The sequence below is a fragment of the Emydura macquarii genome, unplaced genomic scaffold (genome assembly GCF_026122565.2).
Source record: "Emydura macquarii macquarii isolate MOO-44397 ecotype Brisbane River unplaced genomic scaffold, CSIRO-AGI_Emac_v2 contig_2699, whole genome shotgun sequence".
Lineage (NCBI taxonomy): Eukaryota > Metazoa > Chordata > Testudines > Chelidae > Emydura > Emydura macquarii.
In genome coordinates, this window is record NW_027132836.1 from 489,940 (window position 1) to 512,471 (window position 22,532).

At 44.6% G+C, this 22,532-nt stretch overlaps 1 protein-coding gene across 1 annotated transcript in view; it reads right to left on the reverse strand.

Annotated features, from left to right (window-relative positions):
* Nucleotides 1-498: 498 nt before the first annotated feature.
* Nucleotides 499-22,532, reverse strand: part of YPEL2 (yippee like 2) — a 51,128-nt gene continuing 29,094 nt past the window's right edge. Inside the window, exons 3-5 of the mRNA XM_067565765.1 lie at nt 5,154-5,197; nt 4,183-4,291; nt 499-3,280 (exon numbers count right to left, since the gene is read on the reverse strand). Of these exons, the coding sequence (XP_067421866.1) occupies nt 3,191-3,280; nt 4,183-4,291; nt 5,154-5,197 (243 nt within the window). The 3' untranslated portion in view covers nt 499-3,190. The remainder of the gene's footprint in view (nt 3,281-4,182; nt 4,292-5,153; nt 5,198-22,532) is intronic.

A 22,532-nucleotide genomic window follows, 5' to 3' on the forward strand; every position in this document is an offset into this window, starting at 1 on the left:
CTGGCTACAGTTAACTGACTGACCAATGGGATGCAAGTGGTTTGGTTCTTTGGCTATGTTCTGAATATATTGTTTTGCAAGTCATCAACTGAGAATGCCCTGATTATGATACACACCCACTAGTCTACAGATTTTGTCACTCTGTTCGGTTTTCAACTCCCAATACTATCATATGTCTTAATACAGCAGGTCACAGATGAGCTAACAGTGGACTTAATATCATAAGAACACTTTAGGTTTAGTCAACACATAATGGAGAACAAATATTAAATGAACCTAGCAGTCCATTTTTACTTCTCTCTTTATACAGTGTATAAAAATCAACCTACGGTCAACTATGGGGGGGGGGGGGGGGGGGGGGGGGGGGGGGGGGGGGGGGGGGGGGGGGGGGGAGGAAGGAGGAGGAAGGGGGATCTGGGCTCAGATCCTCAATTGATTTAAACTGATGTAGTACCAGGGAAGTCAATAGAACTAAGTTGATTTACATTAATTGAGGATCTGGCCACAAATATTCAAATGTACAGCGGTCGCCATAACAAATGCAATTTATGTAAATGGTTACTGCGTGTTGCTGTCTGAGATATCACTTCTTGTTCTAAGAACACAAAGGATAAAACCTGTTGTGTCTGACACCACTCCATGGTAATTCCCCTTATTTGTAAGAAGCAGTGTGAAAATGGTGCAAAATATTACAATGCACAGTGACGCTGCTGCAGTATTTGAGACTAGTACTACAGAATGCTGGGGGTTATTATATTTGGGTTTTTTATTGGCAATCACTGAACTGCATACAGTTATACTCCCTCAGGGAAGACTAACAGAAGCTAGGTATGGCTCTGCTCTGTATCCCATGTGCACACAAAGTGCTGGGGGTTATCCCTTACTTCTCCCATTTCAGATCAGATCCCTTTAAAGACTGTGTTTTCAGGGAAAGAGAAGAGCTTTTCCAAGAAAGCAAATGACTCCTCAATGGCCAAAGCCAACAAAACATTCAGTGGAAAGGACAATGAAGAGACCACCGATGCCAGAGTCAATAAGCTAATGGGTAGTGAGGAATTTTGTTTGTTGAAGGTAGCGGTGATGGAGGGGGATGAGGATGATGGAAGTAGAGTCTAGCAGAAGTCAAAGATGAAATGGTCTTCTTATTCAGATACATCAGGCTGGGTGAAGGCAGAAGTCACCTCCCAACACACTGCCAAAGAAGGCATTCAGTACATGCCTTCCAGAAGCAATACTGAGTCTCTATCGTGTCACCTACTTTCTGGCAACAACCAAATGTTACCAGTGATATCACATGCACAACAATCATCTAGCGAGAAGCAAAGGAAACATCCACTTTTCACATGGGCTGTTTAGGTTGTGTTTTAATCATTGTACCCAAGATGGAAGTCTAATCCCACTTCTCACTGACTTGTCTTTCTGATCTCTCCTCAACTTAATCGCAAATGCGATTTTAAGAGCCTCCCAACTCTGCTGACCTGACCATTGGAAAAAAAAGGTGACATTAGGTTATAATCATCAGAAGGTTCAATTTAATAAGGAGCTACAAATTCCTGCATGTTATTTTTCCTCACTGGATTGTGAGGGATTTCCCCCAGAGGATTAACCTACTTTGAAAGAATTCCATAAACAAAAAGAATTACTTTGGATGAATAATACTAATTCTGTTAAATAGTCTTGTGTTCTGCATCAGATACTGACTGGACTGTTGTAGAGCAAGCTTTACATTGTCTTTTATGTGTACGATATCTTCTTCCATACACATTCTCTCCCTCCCCCACACCAACAACATAAAGATGGTCCATAAAAATTAATTTAAAAATAATTAAAGTAGGACTTGTCCATTGCAGTTAAATATCAAAACTGCTCCTCCCCCTACAACTATGAGGCCTAAATCATTTGGGGGATGCTAAGTTTCATTCTTCCAGAGCATGAAACTGGATTTTTAAAAAACCAGGGGTCAAGATTGAGGGGATATGTCAGGGCTTGAAATATCCACTTGTGAAACATGATATTAACAACCACCAGAGCCACTTATTGTCCCAACACACCTCTGGTGGGTTCAAAGAGTGGAGCCGATGGCTGGTGTCTGAAATTTTAGTATCTAAAAAGATCCTGTTAAAGCATTTTCCCATTGCACATAGAATGATTGGATCGCAAATTGTAACATTACCCATGGTGAAAGATTTCCCCTAATGGCACACAGTAAGGATGGGAAAATTAAGATGCACCATATGTTTCTGAGTTTGTCTACACCCCACCCCATATATTCCTAGCACATGCCTTGTTCTCGCATATCTGTCATATCTTCTAAAATGCATCACCAACCCCCTTTACGTTACATGATTTGTAATCAATAAACCTCCTCTCTCAGTTGCCCAGGGTCAGAATTTTGTTTCCACAGCAATGCTGTCATTGTAGCCATGCTGTGATGGGATGGTTTGCCCATCTGCTATGAAACAGGAGGAGGCATAAGGAGAAGGAGAGAGCTTGGGAAATCTCTCTAGCCATCAAGCTCACAACGAGAAGTTCACAAAAGGCAACTGTGATTAGTATGAAACAACCTATCAAAAGATGAAATTGGACATCTGTTTCAGGAATTAGCTAGCAGGGGGGCTTTTGGTTACGACTTGTGCTCAGCTGGCTTAATCTGGAGCTCTGCCTCTGGAACAGCAGGTTCAAGATTCAGAGAGAACGCAGTCATGAGGTATATTTCTGTCCATAGTTTCAAGCCTTGGTTACCAGGACTTAAAGGAAAAGCACAGTCTGTGCCTGCTTATTTCCCCTCCTGCCACCACCCCCTTCTTCTCTCCTGCTGCCCAAAACTCTGGTCTCCCTCCCGCACCGAGACCCTCTGATAACATGCCACCAAAGAACCAGCTTCAGTTTATACTTAGACATTCATAAACATGGAATGCTGTCAGGCATTTGGTGCATTCTCTTAGCCAATGCCAGAACATAGAGAGAAGCAGCCAGGGTCAACTCACAAACAGATAAAAAGCAAAGAGACAGAGAGACAGAAATTTAGAGGCCAGTCACCAATAATGATGGAGAAGGGTGTGAAGATGCTCCCAGATGGCAGAGCCTCTAAATGCATGGAACCAAGCGTTCAGTCACTCTCTCACTCTTGGATATAATGTTCAGCTGGATGGCATTCTCTTACACGCTGGTCTGGCTGGGTTCCTCCTATTCAATCCCAGCCATTATCCTTGATCATGTGAGCTAGTTCAATGATGTATTTGCCTTCTTTATACTTCTGGCTGCTCTCGAAAGCGTGTTCCTAAACATAACAGAGAGAAGGTGGAGTTAGAGGGAGACTTGAGAGGTACAGAAAAGAAAGTGCAGTCTAGTGAGTAGAGCAGGTGCCTGGGAGTCAGGAGTCATGTATTCCAGTCTCAGCTCTGGGGCACGCAGCACAAGAATATGGGACCCAGTTGACTTTCAGGAAGCTTTTTTTTTTTCAGGAATCCTAGACTCTGGTCCCACTGACACCACTGGCTCACTGCTGTCTGGACTTCAGTAAGTCACTTAACCTCTCGCTGCCCCCCATTAGATCATTTCTGTAGTCTATACTACATCTTGATCGAGAGATTACTTGTGGGCCACTCTCATCCTAACTGCATAACGTCCCTAGAGCAGCTAAAATATTTGCTTATATAAAAAAAAACCCAACATTAAGAATGCATCTAATTCATTTTAGCTGTCCTTAATGTGATTCACCAGCTGGAAACAAGGAGGAGAAATTGGGGTCATGTGACCAATCATCCCTCTGCAGGGCATCAACAAGCGCTCCATGGACCACAGAATGGGAATCACGAAGTTAGTCAACTTGAGTATATCTGCATTGCAGCTGGGAGTGTGCCTCCCAGCCCAGACAGACAGACACGTACTAGCTCCACTTGTGCTAGTGAGCTAAAACAGCAGTGTGCACATTGGGACATGAGCAGTGACTACACATAGTACGAGATGGCCTCTGCCACAAAGAGCTTACAGCCTAAACACTCAAGACAGACCAAAGGTGCAAGATAAAACAGAGGCACAGAGAGGGGACCCAGTAAGTCAGAGAGCCAAGAATAGAACCCAGGTTTCTGATGCCCACTCCAGAGCTCTGCCTCATTATACACACACCTTCAAAAAGGGACAGGGACAAATGTGTCTACAAGAACAATAAATGATACTCACGTATTTCCAACCCAGCGTGGTTTTGCAGTTTTCACAGTAAATGTCTGCAACTGCGTGTAATCCTGTTAGTAACACCCGCTCCTCTGCAGGGCCACAACCCACGTTAACTCTGGGAGGGAAGGGAAGAGAAAGATATGGTTCCTATCAGCGTATTGCTTCCTTCTTTGCACACTAGTAAGATACTGCAAGAACCTTTGCAGTGATTTTGTTGCAATACTGGAAAATATAAACTTGAATCTCTAATAATAAATACTATGGCTATTCTAAAAATAGAACTTTCCTTTCACAAGAAATTTTCACATTTCAAATTAATGTTCTGTTCCAAATCAGAATGAAGAGATGAAATATTGAAAGTTTTCACTCAATGAAAATTTCCTAAAAACACTGAACTGGAGAATTTCAATGTTTTCTACTGAAATGAAATAATTTGACTTTTCAGAATGAAATTTTCATTTCAAATTGACACATGAAATGAGATTTTTCATTTTGATTTTCATGAATGGAAAACTGGAAATTTTTGTTGAAATCAACATATTCCCAAAGAAAATGCTGATTTCCAGAAAACCACATTTTTCTAAAGGAAATTCTTTTCAGTCAAAATTTTTTGGCAGGTCTAAAAAAAGCCACTCGTATTTAACACTTATAAACCTCTTTATATTTATAAAGCTTTGACTGATTGGTCCTCACTACCTCCCCTGAGAAGTGAGTGACTCAAAACTACTTCTGGTTCCTATCATTTTTCTATCCCGTGATAAAAACCCAGCCACCCAGCCCCTTATCTGAAACCTAAAGGCAAAGTCAAGTCTGAATTAGTGCTGTTTCCTTCCAGTCACTTCAAAGCAATGATGCAAGCTCACAAGTCAGTGCCTTTCTGTCACAAAAAAGGCAACTCCTGCTTATTTTATCCTCAGGGCCATATATATTTGTACCCCAAAAGACACAGCGATGACATTTTATGAAGTGACACTCACACTGAATTGAAGAGGTATGCTCGCCCTTGGCTTCCTTGAAAGGACTGAAAGGCAAGAAAACAGAAATCAGTCGATTGATAGGAAGCCGCCCTATCCAGGCACGGTCCCCCGATACCGACATTATTGATAGGAAGCCGCCCTATCCAGGAACGGTCCCCCGATACCGATGTTATTGACTTCAAAGGGTAGTTAGAGCAATGGTTAGTGCAGTTCTGAGAAATGCACATTATTACAGTATGTATGGTGGAGAAGGCTGAGAGCGAAACATCAGTGGAAGATGAGGTCTGAGCTGGAGATGGAAATGGAAAGTGAACCATCCTGTCTCAAATTCTAATGCATGCACATTTTAAAAGGGACACTGGCAGCCTTACCTTCTTCATTATCACTTGAGATTATCAGCCCTCACAGCACTGTAAAAATCCATTGTACTTTTCATAATTGAGCTCTATGCTTGTGCGTTTTCTGCATACCAGTGAAAACTAAAAGTTGATCAATTTTACTTCCTGGTGCTCATGCATCAGTTGCCATTGTTCATGGGTTTCCAATCTCAAAAAACCCTACTCCAAATGATTATTTTAAATTTAATTTCTAAAAACAAAAACTAAAATTTGGACCTACGCTACCCGACAGCATCGCTTCAATATTTCAAACATACGTTGGACACTTGGAAGCAGCTCCACTCATGAAGGAGGCACATTTGATTACTACTATTTATTTGCATTACAGAAGAGCCTAGAGTCTCCCATCAGGGATCACGGCCTCATTGTTCTATGTGCTGTACACACATATATTGAGAAAGAATCTCTGGCCCAAATGAACTGACAGTCTAAGACTCCAGTCTTGCACAGACCTATGCAAATACTTAAAGTTATGCACTTTGAGCAGCCCCATTGATGCCAGTGGGTTTACTTACAATGCATAAAGTTAAGCATCTTTGTAAGGCCAGGTCTACACAACAAACTCTACGTTGCTCAGGGGTGTGAAAAATCCACACCCCCTAAGCAATGCCGTTAATACTGACCTAACCCATCCACATAGTTACCTCCTCTTGAAGAGGTGGATTAACTACACCGATGGGAAAAGTTCTCCCGTCAGCATAGTAGCATCTTTACTAACGCGCTTAAACAGCGGTCTCCCTGCAGCTTTTTTAATGCAAAGCTACCCTGATTTTTTCCAGGATCAGGGCCTAAACGTATGACAAGAGAGCTGAGTAGAGATAAACAAACAAACAAACAAACAAGGAAAGGGAAGAACAAGGGAGCAGTGAATCTGCTGCATTTGCTAACATTAGCAGCAATCGTGGCATTCCCAATGCCTGGCCAAATAATATTCCCAATGACAAAGGAGCATTTTGCAATGAAAGACTGGGCAGTACTGACTACCTCTGACTAGGACTGTCCAATAACATTGCTTCCAAGCACCTAAAGGTCTGTTTGTGTCTGGCCTGTAACATTCCCCTGCGACAGTGCCTCGCTGAGGGGAGTTGCTATTGTGGAGCAATGCTACCTGCATCTTCAATGTGTTTTGATAAGTGCCCATTGAATTCAAGATTTTGAACTGCAGCACAGTTCTCCCTCCTAACACCTGTTAACCCGAAGGAGGTGGTGTGAACTAGCAGTGGATTGAGGAAGGGGCCGGGTGCTAAAGAGTTCCAATCCCACCTCTTCTGCGTCACTTAGCCTCGCTGTACCTCACTTTATGAGGAGTCCTGTGATATTTGGTGTTTTTCTTAAGGCCTCAGCTCCTGGATTCATGTGAGAATCTCCGCTTTTTTTTTCCCCTTAAAAAAAAAAAAAAAAAAAAGAGTTTCTAGCTCTCATGATTGTGAAGAAAAGCTTGAAAATGGGACCCCTGAAATCTCTAACAACAGAAGGCAAATACCCCTCCCCCCAAAAATTTATTATATTTTTAAATCTTATGACTTTTAAGCCAATCTCCTGATTTGGCGGGAGGGGCGAGTCCTGATTTTTGAATGTGCATAGGAATTGGCAATACTGGTGTTGTGTGGTCAATACAATGACAGCGACAAGATGACATTACCCAGTTTATAGATGACATGCACACCCAGTGAAAAAAGATGTAGCATCCGGAACCCTGCCCCCGAGAGGCACTAGCATGTTTTTGGTTATGACTGCTTTATTTGAAGGTCAAAGAGAAAAAGCAGGCCTGGATGGGTGGAGCCAATACAGAGAGATAGCTAAGGGGAGGAAGGATGAAGGCTATTTTACCAGCAGGGAAGCTTTCAAGGTTTAAATGAATTTTATCCACCCAACAATTTGTTTCATTCAGAGGGATCTGAACAGCTGCAGCAGAGGGGCTGGTTCCAACTGACAAAGAAGGGATCACTTGGGAAGTCTCCATGGAGACACTTCCATGCACAAAGTCTTGTTCTCCCATGAAGCTGCTCCCAGGAATCCACTCAGCAAGGGCATGGCAAATGCAGAAGCGTCCACTGTCCCCCAGAGAGCACAACCACGCCCCAGCCTCAGTGCCTTGTTCCACACTGTATTCTTCATGCCATATAATTTATGCTAACGCAATGTGGCTGTCTCCCTCTAGTGGATACGCCACATATAAAGACTTATGAGTGTTGATGCATTCAAGCTAACAGTCCAGTCCTTTAGCTTAGACACTAACAGCAGATGCTTTCAGATGCAGGGTTGCCAAATTCAATCCCTACAGATGACCCCAACCACAAAGGACATTATGCTCAGTTTAGGGGAGGCTACACCTGCACGTAGAGAATGCAGCACATGCCATGTTTGAAAATACAGAGTCATTAGAAACATCCATTTGATCCAAGAGGTATTTCTTCTCTGCACAAGTGCAGCTGTAAGTGTTGGCGGCATGCAGCTCTTTAATGAGCTTATCCAGCCAGATCCCCTGCTTCACATGTCCTATTCATTTGAAATACAGAAAGGAAAAAATTTCCTGAACAATATATGAGATTAAAATTCATTAAAGCCTGAGTTTACCCATCTGGACAAGAGAACACATTCAGCCCCCTATGGCTGCAGCTCACTGTATTTCTTGGCACAAAGCTACTTTTAAGCCGCAGCATCATGGGACTCGAGGAAAGATCTGTGCCTGCAAGCATGCAGCAAGAACCTCCCAGTCACCGATGGAAGGAGAGCATGTGGGAAAAACCAATGCTGTGGGGCAAGCTGACAAAACGCCACATCCAGGACAAGGGCCGCCTGAGAGGATCAGCTGGCAGCGATGGCTCAACCAGCTACGGAGGGGCTGCCTGCCAAGATGATTCAAAAAGAAATCCCAGATAAGCTGCCATCCTTGGGGAAAAGATGTCTCTGGGCTTGGAGGAGACGCCTGAAGCACCTCTGGGCTCTCTTGCTCTCTGGCATAAGCCATGGATCCTGTGCATTGAGAAATGCCTCAGGAAGCAAATTAAATTGGACTCATGGCTCAAGCGTGTTTGTTAAATTGTATTTATTGGAGCAGCTTCCTCAAATCTCTCCCCAGCACGGACGTCCTGTATTATTGTGATTATCAGCTGTATGATACCACACAATCCAACTGTATCTGGGCTTGACAGTGCTACAGAATATTTGATGCTCTGGGCCTCTATGCCACTGTAAGGTAAATAAAGACAGGACTCTGTAAGCTAATGGCCTTCATGCCAAGGCCGTCTCTCTCCTTTGGAAGGAATAAATGGGCTGGCTCTGTATTGTGCTCTACGATGACACGTGCAAAACCTGAGGCATTTATTCTCCAGGTTGCAAGGGCTGCACAGAGGTTCTATGAGTTTGGATGGATGGATTCTGGGTGGGTGATGTGGATCAAGCAGGAGGGATACTCAGGGACACAGAGACCTGCCACTAATCAAAGCAGAATGAGAGCAGCTAAAACTCACTAACCTTCCACTCCCTCCCAGTAAATAGTTTTCCATAAACACCAAAGTGACTGAGTTTGCCAATAACAACAGCTATGGGAGCAGAGTTCTTCTGGAACAGAAATAGCAGTTTCCATTATTGCTGGCTATCAGTCAGTCTTGCATACAGAACAAAACCAAACCCGTAAGCTTTGGGTCAGGGGCTCCCTGAACACTACTCTAGCCAACTGCCAGAGGATTGGGGTGTCCTGCGGTTGGGGACCCTTCTTCAACCTTAGGCCCAGGCTCCGGGGCATGGTCATAGAATCATAGACAACTAGGGTTGGAAGGGACTTCAGGAGGTATCTAGTCCAACCCCCTGCTCTAAGCAAGACCAATCCCAACGAAATCATCCCAGCCAGGGCTTTGTCAAGCCGCACCTTAAAAACCTTTAAGGATGGAAATTCCACCACCTCCCCAGGCAATCCATTCCAGCGCTTCACCACCCTCCTAGTGAAAAAAGTTTTTTCTAATATCCAACCTAGACCTCCCCCATTGCAATTTGAGACCATTTCTCCTAGTTCTGTCATCTGCTACCACTGAGAACAGCCTAGTTCCATCTTCCCTGAAACCCCCTTTCAGGTAGCTAAACGCTGCTATCAAATCCCTCCTCATTCTTCTCTTCTGCAGATTAAACAAGCCTGGTTCCCTCAGCCTCTCTTCATAAGTCATGTGCTCCAGCCCCCTCATCATTTTTGTTGCCCACCGCTGGACTCTCTCCTATTTATCCACATCATTTCTGTAGTGGGGGCCCCAAAACTGGACACAAAACTGGTCCAGATGGGATTCTGAAAATCTCCAGGCTTTGATTCTGAAGAACCACTATTCTCTCAGTGGCATCCCTACCTTATACACAGCCCCATATGAAGCACTCATCCCCACGATGGAAGCATAGCCAGTAACGCTCCAGATGGTCAACAGAGCGCACCTATGCAAAGGGTCTCCACCAGCTTGAAAAGACCACCAAGAATAACCAACTTCACCAACTATCAACCAGGGCTTCCCTACTTCACTTCCAGCCACAAGCTTGCAACTCTCATGCGAGTGAGCTGTCTTCACTGCCCACCCAAAGACACCAACACCCGCCTGCAGCCTAAGGATGTTGCTGTCACTGAAGAACACAGTCTTTACCATCAGCCTGTGACCACTGCACAATGCTGTCACCTTCAGGAATGCCCAACTGGAGTTTTCCCACATTTGGTGCTGCTGATGCTGTGTTTCAAGAAACACCCCCACCCGAGTGGATTTTGCAAATGCCGATGAAGGGGGAGTGGTGGAAAGGAAACTCAGGTAAGACATATTTTGGGCTTGTATCCTCAAAACATTCCCTTTAAAAATCAAACAAAACCCAGTGGGGTGTCCAGGACCTCCTCTTTCTAGTCCATCTTTAGAAGGACCGATGTGCTGCAGTAGTCATGATGGAGCCACAGGAAAACTATCACATCCTCACCTGAGCAGAAGTTCCCTGCACAGTCCTCCCAAACCATTCTGCAAACATATTTGCTTTGACACCCGCAACGTGGCTAGTTTCCACATTGTGCATTTTTTCAAGGCAGATTTTGTGACGTGAATTCAAGTAAAAATATACTCTATATATAAAAATCCAGACTTCTTGCCCTCTAAAATAACAGCTCCTGGAACATACTTTCCAATCCAACTCAAAGAAATGGAAAGGATTTTTTGTTTCCCATTGAAAAGCCAAGCAATTATTTTTCTCCCTGTTGCTAATTTAGGAGGTTTGGCTAGAAACACATCCAGCCACGCTTGCAACAGAACTCTCCGTCCCCACTCCTCTCTCTCCCCCAATGTCTAGACTTTTTGGTTAGGAGGGAAAGATGAGAAAATATAGTCACGATGAAGATAGTATATAAGTATTCAAATCTCTTTCTGCATCTGGGAGTTCCATTCAGCATGTAGACATCTAAAATGGGTATCCAGGTAGTGCCCTAAACAGGTGATTTGAATATCCAATGAAGAATCATGAGCCAATCAAATCAGCATTCAGGCACCATCAAGAGCAAAGTTCCTATCATGCCAAAATACCCTATCACTCAGCCGCTCTCTCACTAAGGAGCGCTAAATTCCTCACCCTCCTTCTACTAGAAATGGGTCAATCCAGATTTCAAACAGCCACAAGTTTGGGAGTATTTCAGTCTGTGGTTTTGTTTTGGTCCATTGGCTAAATTCTGAACTGGATTTAAAATGTCCGAATTTCTGCCATTCTGATCGGACTTACATACGCTGAGAAATAGGTGCTGCTCGACCAGGACTTCCTTGAGCAGAGCAATAGTGCATGGGACAAGTGTAGCTTAAAATAGGAGAAGGGCTGTTCATCTGCTTTTCCCACCATCTTGTCCAAAGTTCTATTTGCTTACCACTTCAATCACCTGCTTACACCTATCCAATCCTTTACTGTCAGTGAACCCTGGATGCATAGAGGGATTCTTTCACTTGTAGTTAGCACTGCAGCAGAAACCTATGAAATCGGAATGTGAACCAAATACACACGGCCCCCTTCCACCTTGTCTATTAGCAAGGATTTCCCTTACACTCACTCAGCAGTTCCACACATTGAACAGATGACAGAATTAACCTCCCAAAGTCTTTGTGATGGAGCTAGACAATAGGGCAAAATGTAAACAGAGCTGGCTGGAATTAACTGGAAAACCGAGAAGCTGCTGCCAGACACTGCCCCATGATCCCTGAAGACCACATCAGAAAAGAACACGTGTACCTACACTAAGCAGGCAGCCTACACAACCCAATGAATCAAAGATGAAAAGGTAATTGGGCCCACTGAAGTACAAGAGGAAAGGAATCTGCAATGTGACCCCATGAGTTGGCTCCATGAAAGCGATAATTACTCTCATTGCAAGAACAAGTTCAGGATTAGAAGGAGCAATGTTTGTGTTTGAGCTCTAAGGAAGTTTACCTGGCCTGAGTGTGATGGGAGGAGACAGTGAGGGGAGGAACCAGCTGATCACAGCCACTTAAATGGACGACAGTTGTATTACGCCCTGTGATTTTCCTGTCAAGATAGACTTATGAAATGAACAGGGAGAGAAAGGAACATTGGATGCGCCTAGATTTAAAGGGTCCCTGATATTCATAAGTGAAACAAATAAGACGGTTACTTACCTTGTAACTGTTGTTCTTCAAGATGTGTTGCTCATGTCCATTCCAATGCAGGTGTGTGCATGCCTCCGTGCACAGTTACCGGAACTTTTTTCCCCGTTAACAGTACCCATAGGGCCGGCTTCGGTGCCCCCTGGAGCCCCGCACACATGCCACAGTATATGAGGTGCTGCCGGTTCTATGCCCTCTCAGTTCCTTGTTGCCGCCAACTCTGGCAGCGGGGATAGGAGGTGGATAGTGGAATGGACATGAGCAACACATCTTGAAGAACAATTACAAGGTAAGTAACCATCTTTTCTTCTTCAAGTGCTTGCTCATGTCCATTCCATTGTAAGTGACTCAAGCAATACCTTGGAGATGGGCCGGAGTTATGGATGAGCTGCCTGCAGCACCACTCTGCCGAAGCCCACATCATCCCACGCCTGCTGGACGATGGCGTAGTGGGACATGAAGGTGTAAACAGACGATCAGGTGGCAGCCCTGCAGATGTCTTGCACAGGCACTCTCGCTAGGAAGGCTGTAAACAAAGCTTGAGCTCTGGTTGAGTGGGCTGTAATTATCCCTGGAAGCGGCACCTTCGCCTGCTCATAGCAGAATTTGATGCAGGAAGTTATCCATGATGAGATGCGCTGGACAGAAACAGGTAAACCTTTCATCTGATCAGCCACCACGACGAAGAGTTGTGTAGATCTCCAGAACGGTCTCATGCTCTCGATGCAGAATGCTAACGCCCGTCTAACATGTGCTACCTCCTCTCCTCCTCCAACCCATGTGGTTTGGGAAAAAACACGGGGAGAAAAATGTCTTGGTTATAATAAAATTGGGAAACCACCTTAGGCAGGAAGGCCAAGTGTGGCCGCAACTGAACTTTGTCTTTACAGAAGGAGCCCTAATCTCGGAGACCCTCCTTGCCGAGGTAATGGCCACCAGGAAGGCCACCTTCCATGACAGCAGCAGTAAAGGGCATGTAGCCATGGCTCAAAGGGGGGCCCCGTGAGCCATAAGAGGACCAGGTTGAGATCCCAGGGAGGAAACCAGGTCACAGACCTGCGGATAGAGCCTCTCTACCTCTTACAGGAGCCTAATTGTCATAGGGTGGGAGAAATCTGATCTCTCCTCCAAAGGCTGGTGGAACACCGATATAGCCGCTAGGTGGACCTTCAGGGAGGCCACAGCTATCCCCTGGAGTTTTAGTTGCAACAAGTACTCCAGGATCGCCTGTATCAGCAACAACCCAGGTGAAATCCCCTGGGACTCGGCCCAACAGGTAAATCACTTCCATTTAGCCCAATACATAATCTGCATGGAAGGTTTCCTGCTACACAGCAGGATTTTCTGGACTAGCGCTCAACAGGCTCACTTGTCTGTGCTCAGCCACGGAGTCTCCATGCCATGAGGTGAAGGGAGTCCAGGTCTGGATGTAGCAAGCGACTGTGATCCTGGGACAGGAGATCATGCCATCTCGGAAGCTCCAGCGGGGAGGGTGATGGATAGGTCCAGCATGCCAGGCCAGTGCAATTAAGATAACGTCCGCCTTGTCCCTTTTGATTTTCAGCAGGACTTTGTGAAGGAGAGGAATGGGCAGAAACGTGTACATGAAGCTCCCTGACCACTGCAGCAGGAATGCGTCGGAGAGTGACCTGGCGGAGGGAGCAGAACTGCGGGCATTTCTTGTTCCATGCTGATGCGAACAGGTCCACCTGGGGAGACCCCCACCGTTGGAAAACCATAAAGACCACACCTGGATGCAGTGACCAGTCGTGGCGGGGAAGAAGGACCTGCTGAGGCGGGTCCGCCTCATTGTTCCTCACTCCTGGGAGGGGAGAGGCTATTATGTGAAAACTGTGCCCCACCGCCAGGTCCCACAGACAATTGGCTTCCTTGCAGACGGCTGAGGAACGGGCTCCCCCCTGCCTGTTGATGTAATACATGGCCACTCTATTGTCTGTCAGTGCTGCACCACCTTGCCTGCAACAAAGTGGAGGAACACTCCACATGCTAGTCGAATAGCCAGTAACTCGCTCACGCTGATGTGCATGTGCCTCTCCTCCCTCAACCAGACCCCTTGTGTGCCGAGGTTGGCGCTGATATGGGCCCCTCACCCTAAGTCCAAGGTGTCCCATACCAGGGTGAACGAGATGACTAGCTCTTTGAATGGTACATCCTCAACACTGCCCGGGGGCTCTGCCACCAGTCGAGTGTGGCCAAGATCTGCGGGGGAACTGTGACCACCCGGTCCAGGGAATGTCTGCTCAGGGCATAAACTCAGGCCAGCCATGACTGAAGTGGTCGGAGTCCTAGATGAGCCAGCCTCACCATGTAAGTGCAGGCCGCCATGTGGCCTAACAACTGCAGACAGTGCCTGGCTGCTGGCGTGGGGCAGAGGTGCAGGCGAGCAATGATGGGAGACATCGCCTCAAAGCGTGGCTGGGGTAGAAAAGCTCTGCTTGGGATGCATCCAGGACCGCCTCGATGAACTCTATCCGACTGTTTCTTACTATGTATATGTATAGTGCCTTGCACAATGGGGCCCCAATCTTGATTATGGCTTCCAGGTGCCCATAGCTAATAAAACCTAGCTCTGCTTTTAGATCTATGAGAGAAAAATCTACAAAAGAGATGAGTATCATCTCCATCATAGATGGAGAAACAGAGACGTAAAGTGGCTTGCCCAATGTCACCCAGCAAGCCAGGGGGTTGGCCAGGAAGAGAACCCAGGTCATCGGAGGCTTTGTCCAATGCTCGGTCAAACTGCCCCCCCCAAAGAAGAATTGATTTAGGTTCATGTATTGCACTCATCACCCATACCCACACAATAAATTAGGCAAATATTCAGCATTTAGGTGATACTTTCCTTCTTCAAGAGGCTTTTACAAAAACAGCTTTTGCTGATTTAAACTTTCTGAACACAATGTGGTTCCAAATTTCACATCAGGCACCAGCTTGTTCTGGAAACATTGTATTTGGAGTTTTCTTCAGGGAAAAGGTGGACTTGTTAAAAAATAAAGTAAAATTATTCCCATCACAGTCAAAGGGTGAACAAATCCAATAGCAAACTGCCTGCTTTGGTCTCTGGTGATAATATTTGATTTTGGGGACTCTGTTATAATAAATGGGGAGCAGAATGTGTGTTTGCCATACAGATTGTGTGTACACACAAAGTATTGCAGAAAGATTTTATTTCCACATCCACATGCCTTTAATATCTATCCCAGCTGAAGGCTTCCTAATGCAGAACTCCAGTCAGTTCTCTTTTGCAGCAAACTTGACTGAATCTGTTAACTGGAAACACGCAGGCTGTTCTATCTGCTGCACAGAAGATGGCTCTAAATGTGAGTTCCAATGCAAATTTATTCCCGCTGCTTTCCACATTACCCTGTTAACACTGGCAGCAATGGGTGTTTGCAGCTGACTAAAAGTCTTTGATTAGCCCCGCAGAGAAACTCAATTACCCTAGAAACATTTAGCCAATTTCAGATAGGAAAGGTCAACTCAGATGAAGGATTTGATCCCATCAGAGCACAGAGAATGATTCAGATCTATTTTTAATCAGAGCCCCCAATTCTAACTCCAGACAGGCAGTCGATTGTTTATTCCAAGACAGCTGATCACATCAGCTTTCTTTACATAACCTGTTTTTTTAAAAGCTATCCAGCTCAGTTCAGTTCTCTTATACCTGATTATTTGTAAAGGACCGAGCTACACGCAAGTGTGGACTATATGCAATCTCATTCATGGTGGCCCAGTTTGGCTGACTGGTAGGCTGAGTTCTAATATTTATTGTTTACACTACTATCAAGCCCAAGTATTCAAAAAATGAGTCAGGCACCCAAAGGGTGGGGGGAAAAACCCCCCCAAAAAACAAATAATGAGATTGGCTTAAAAACCATGAGATGTTTTTAAAGCAACAACATTTGGGGTATTTTATATTTGCCTTCTGGTGTCTTTGCTTTCAGGGTGCTGCACTTGCTTCATGAGTTGGAGCTTTTTCTCTTCAATCATGAGGGCGAGACACTTACTATTTGATTTATTTTTAAGCTTCAATCTTTGGTTTCTAGCAGCTAAGGGCATTAAGGAAAATACCAAATATCACGAGACTCACTATAAAATTGCAAGAATTGGCAACACTCTCTGTATTACGGGAACACCTAGAAGCCACAACTAAAGATCAGGACCCTATTGTGTTGAGTGTGGTATGGATATGTAGTACTACAAGGAGAAAGGAAGTATTAACATTCCCATTTTACAGATGGTTAAGAGAGGCCTGGTCACCTTGAATTCAATGGAAGTCTTTCCAATTATGTCAGTGCAATCGGAGGATCAGATTTTCAAAGGTGTTTAGGTGCTGGACTCTCGTTGATTTCAGTGCAAGCAAGTTAGGTGCTTAAACGCCTATAACAATCTGGCCCTCAGTGACTGACCCAAAGTCATATAGGAAGTCTTCAGCTGAGCAAGGCAATGAACCCAGAGTTCCTGTGTCTCAGTTCTATGCCCAGGGCCTTTCTAACAACATATACACCACAAGCCGTAAAGGTTTATTTTTACCAATCTGTGCTTGGCTAAGTCACCATTTAAACAAGAGTCAGTGGCATTATCCTGGTTAACTAAAGACAGGGATCGAAGAGAAACGTGCAAAGGACATTTCATCTTTACATTAGGCAACTTCTGCATGGATTGTTTGCAAATGTGGGTTTTAAAAACACCTTTGGCCATCTTATTTTCAGTGAGCAAACAATAGTGCTTGTTCCTGGATTTAACTCAGATCTAGTGCTGCAGTTGATAAAGGGTTAGTGAGTAAAATCTTTATGCAGTTTAACCTGTGGCCAGACCTTGCTTGCTGGATTAGAATACAGATTGACTCCAATCCTGCTGGTGTCCCCCTCTCCCCCCCCGGGCCCCTCCTCTGGACACACACATGCTCCTTGTTTCTAAACATTAATATTTCTAGCTCCCCGTTTCTATCCTAAAGCAGAAGCATTGACCATTGTATGTGCACAATTATGCCTGTACTGGATTCATGTACTGCAGAAACGAACACAGCCAATTAGCTGATCAACAGCAGGACAGAGTCCGAGTTTGTTTGTGTCATTACAACACCACAGGGTGCAGCAAAGGGATGTTCCATCAGCAACACAGTCCTATCAGACAGATTTATTTACTTTCCTTACACCCGTCTCTCTTCTTTTCCCAGCCCCAACTCTTATCTGCTGATAACCCACCTACTAAGCAACATCACACAAAGCTCAGCCTGAAGGGCATCTTTCAGACCCCACTGACTGAAAAGGCAAAAATGATCTGAGGACAATATTTCCACACATTTATAGCAGCCAGAATGCTTAGCAATAGCACTGGGTACATGATGATTTAGGAGTTTATTTGTGAGTTATTAACTTGAACTTTAAATGGAAAAAAGATGGAAAAATGTAACTCTAAAACGTGCTGCGGGCACTGGAATTCTGTGCCGTGGAATTAAATGGCTTTCGCCAGTCTGTGCTAGTTCCTCTCAACTCTTTCCTGAGGAAGTACAAGTTTAATGAGCTAGTCTCTAAATCATGACTGACTGCAGAATCCTCTCCAGGTTCCATTAATTCCACTCATCCTCCAGAACATTACAGACTGTGAATGATCAAATGAAACTCTGAGGCAATTCTGCTCTGTTTATGCTACACTAGATCAGGGGAACTGGTTACAAAACTGTTCCACCTTGTAGTGTAGATGTGACCCAATTCTGTTTTAACCATGTTCCTGAGTTTCCCCATTGGTCCTTAATGGTATCTGAGCCCCAACGTAGATGTGGAATTACAGTGAGTTGGCCAAATTTATCTCTGGGTTAATTAAATTACTTCAGTTTGGCCTATCTGATTAATTCCTCTGTCAGTTTCAATTGGATGCAATATTCTCCTATGCTACTGTGCAACATTAAATACTTCCACATTAGAAACAGCTGCATTTCAGGTATGAATTAAATTATCCTTGTGGGGCTTGTGTCTCGGTTTGCAACATGCTGCTTCTGTTATCCTTTGGAAGGAAAGGCACGATGTAGTAGAGAAATTGGTTACTTGGTTATTAATTTATTCCATTAGCCATCAGCTGCAAATTAAACCCCTGAGTTCTATCCACACCCAAATGGCCCTAGGCTTGCTTTAGAAGCTCAGTTGGGTAGTCATGCTGCTGATAAGCACCTTTTGTCCAAACAGGAAACATCTCAGCACTTTCCCTGCACAGGATAGGTGGGGAGAGACTGAGGGCAATCACCATACAAAAGGGCTATCCACACACCCACAAAGACCTTTTGGGATGTCACTTCTGACGGAGAAAAAGTTCCCTTCCAGCAAGTGGAATATTTAGACAGGTCTCTCAGCCAGGTATTCCAAAATGGAGAATGCCACAGCATACTACCCAGCATATCGTAACAAATCGATGGCCTCCTAAGAACTTCCTGGTTGTCACTAGACTGCATCTGATTCTGTGCAATATAGGGCAGCAATGCACACATGCACTAGCCATGTCATTTTAACAATGTATTGATAACTTCACAACCAAAGCCTCGCTTTCCTCCATTCCAACTTCACATCCATAGCTTCTCTTTCACTGGAGGAATAATCTTGTACCAGCTGGATCTCTATTCCTCTTCTCATTCTGCCACTTAATGGAAGACACCTAAAAGCTGAAGAGTAGGATTCCCAAAGGGGTCTTGGGGCATTAGTTCCTCAGCTGACGCTGAAAGACAATCAAAGCCAGGGCCCTAACCATCTCAGGCCCCTTTGTAAATCATAGTCTAAGGACCTACTAGGACTCAGCCAGCCTTTGTCTACAGGTTTGGAGATGCACTATTGCTAAATCCAAGCATTCAAGAATCCTGGGTCTGGCCTCAAAAAGATCAGATTGGCTTTAAAAATCATGAGATTAAAAAAAAAAAAAAGATTATATTTGGATTTTTTTTTAAATTTGCCTTCTCATATTTCAGGGAACAAATGGGTTTAGGCAGGTACTGATCAGATCAGAGAGGAGCCATGAAATGCTGCCCTGTGCTGTTTACTGGGATGGCCGAGTCAGAAAGACATATCAGCATAACGAGGAGGGGACACACATGCAGCACTGGGGCTGCTTTGCTTTCAGCCAGCCAGGCTGAACAATTGATTTAAGTGGGTCAGTGTCCAGGAGCAATTCCACCATTACCAAATCAGTTCACATGTCTGTCTGATCACCCATTAACGTCAGGGGGATATGACTTTTTTACAAAGGTTTATTTTATAGTGTCCGAGCAATTTTTAGAGAGGCAAGGGGAGAGCACGTCAAAGTCTTTGGGATTAGTGAATGTTAGTAATTGGGGAAATGCCAACAGTCAGGCAGTTTTCCATGCATACACATTTAACACTGCTCTGCAAAGTTGAAAGCTGGGGAAGGCTCAGTGCAGTGTTTCAAAACTCAAAAGTAGATACACATCAACCTGTTCCCAATCCCCCTCTCATGATTTTATCGCGAGGTTTGGCTATCTTGTGTTGTTATTAAAGCTCCAACTTCTGGGGTCATGTGATGTGTTAAAAACTCAGGGTGTGTGGTTTTTTTAAATAGAAAAGTAAGTTTTTAGCCCTCGCTTGCAGAGAAAAGCTTGAAAACACAAATTCTATAGGCTCAAAAAACAGCAAGCAGATTAAAAAAAAACCCACCCCCAATTTATTTATTTAGTAAAACTTTCCTAATTGTTCTCAGCCTGACTCATGATGCTTGAATGCTTGGAGCTGGCACTACTGCTGCTTCAGAACCTGGTTTTATCTGCCAAAGGGATGAAAATACCAAAGGGATGCAATTTTTTAAAATGATGCAGCCAAGTTGTATAGAGGCACATGACACCATAGCAGCTTTGAGATAACAATTCACACATAGCTCACTTACAAGCAGAGGAGAGAACTGCCTTTGAAGATGTTAGCTGTGCTGGTTATACATAGTCAGGCTTTAGTGGGATGGCAAGCAAGGTAGCCGCATCTGGCAGGAGCAGGGCATGCAGCCATTCTGTGCCAGCTCCGTGTCCAGGAGGAGGTGATCAGAGACAACCTGACCTGAGCCACAGAGGACTGGGTTCTTTTCAGACCTTAACTGACCCAGCCATTTGTAGCCTTGCACCCTATTCGCTTCAGGTAGGATTGCAAGGCTCTGCTGGGAAGGCTGAAGGTTAATCGGTTTCAAAACACAGCTAGCAGGCGGGAGTGTAACCTAGCATGCAGCTTGTTCGAGCTCTGCTGTGTCACCCAGGCCAAATGAGTTGACGGTCCTGCACCTCAATTTATCCACCAGTGAAATGGGAAAAACCGTTATGAGACGATCCCTTCATGTCTGTAAAGCACATCGACATACTCGCATAGGAAGTGCTGTATTGAAAAAGGGTATTATTACTGTCTAGCTTCACTTTTTAAAGTTAGAGTATAAGGTCTGGGTTAACCCTCTGCCTCATTATGAATGGTCAAGAGGCATTATTATTAGGCCTGGATGCGGTAGGTGCTGTATAAACACAGTGGTAGACAGCCTCTGCCCCAAAGAGCTTACAGTCTGAACCGACAAGACGAACAAAGGGAGAGGGGATAAAAGAAACAGAGGGATGAAGTGACCTCCCCCCATGGTGACACCTGGGAACAGAACCCACATCCACCATGCCTGCTCCAGTGCCCTAGATAACGCCGCCTCCTGCATTAAGCCAGATTACAGAATTCTGCCATTTAACCCTCCCACTACACGAGCCGAGGTTCTAGAGCAGTCGATGAGAGCTGCAGTTGGCTCAGCACCTCTGCCAATCAAGCCATCGGTGTCAGAATTAAAAGGCAATGATGGAAGGCTTAGGATGTAAGAAGGGCACTTTGAAAGGAGTCACAATAAATAATAATAGAGTGAAAGCGTAGGATCTGGAAAAGTAAAATACAACAGAAAGCTGTTTCTAGTTGGACACAAAGAGTAACGAACAATGCCTTTTATTTTAGCAAGTCTACAATTGCTGCTGCTGCAGCTGCTGGTCGCCCCCCTGCAACCTCCCCCATTTGGAGTGCTGCTGTTTTCCTGTAGGTTGGTGCTAGCTCAGAGTCTTCAACAACTAAGTCACTTAAAAAACAACTGGTAGTGAGGGCAGGGCCCTTCCCCCCCATTTTAATTACTGCCAAGCTATAGATTTTTAAGATAAACACCAGACAGAGCTGGAATGGTAGATGGAAACTGCTAATGCAACACAGTTATTTAATTATTGCCTTAATAGTAACTGTCCATCTGGTATTAGTGGAACATTGTATTCTGTTAATGCAGCCAGGATGTTCCTAACAGCAACAATGTGGCAATATCTATGAAGTGCAGAGAGTATCTTTTCTGTAAAAACTGAGCTGTTCATTGGATGGAGTAGAGTGGTGGAACGTCCTTCTGACAAGATCCAGGACAGTAAACTAAGGCATTAAAAACCACCAAAACCTTACCCTAATGCCGGGAAGAGGGTTAACATAAAATTTATTTTCCCCTTGCTCAGTCTATCATGATGCCTATATTTGTATGTTCCTCCCTTTTTAAAAGCAGGGTAGGATATTGGACCTCATTTTAATATCACTATTATGCCCTTGCATGAGGACCAAAGAACATTCTACACAGATTAAATTAAACTCAGCAGCCCTGTGAAGGAGGGAAGCAAAATCCACATCATGTAGATGGGCAAACTAAGGCCCTGAAGTCACCTGGCTTCCCCAAGGTCACACAGCATGCCAGCAGTACAGATGGGATTAAAATGCAAGAGTCTCGACTCTCAGAGCTTGTCTACACATGAAAATTATTCCAGAATAAGGTAGCGTGTGAATTAAGAGCTGAACTGCTCTTCCGACATTAGCGTGTGTCCACACATGGATTTATTACAAAACAGTTTTTCTACTTCAAAACTGACAACCTCTCCTTATTCTGGAATAACTTTCTTGTGTAGATGAGCCCTCCCACTCTTACCCCTAGACAGTGCTCTGTAACTGGGAATGGAATCCAGGAATGCTGATTTCAGATCCCTGCTAATTGGTCTATCCAAATTTGTTTTTAATGGTCTTTTTTCACGTCAGTTAGTTACAAATGGAAAGCTCACTGATGATCTGAAATTCCAGTTTCCAGGGAAAGACAGGCTCTGCTTCAGCCTCCCTCTTTCACTGCATATTCCGGCCAAGCAGTCGGCCTTTAGCAGCAAAAGGACAGTTTATTTTAAGGGAGGGGATGCAGGATGGGTTTTCCCCTCTGTGGTTGTTTTCCAATTCTGTCTGTCTCAACTCCATGGCTAGCTAAGGGATTTGACATGATCTTCTAGTTCAGATCTGTAGCCGTTGACGGTCCTTGCCTAGCATGCAGCAGAT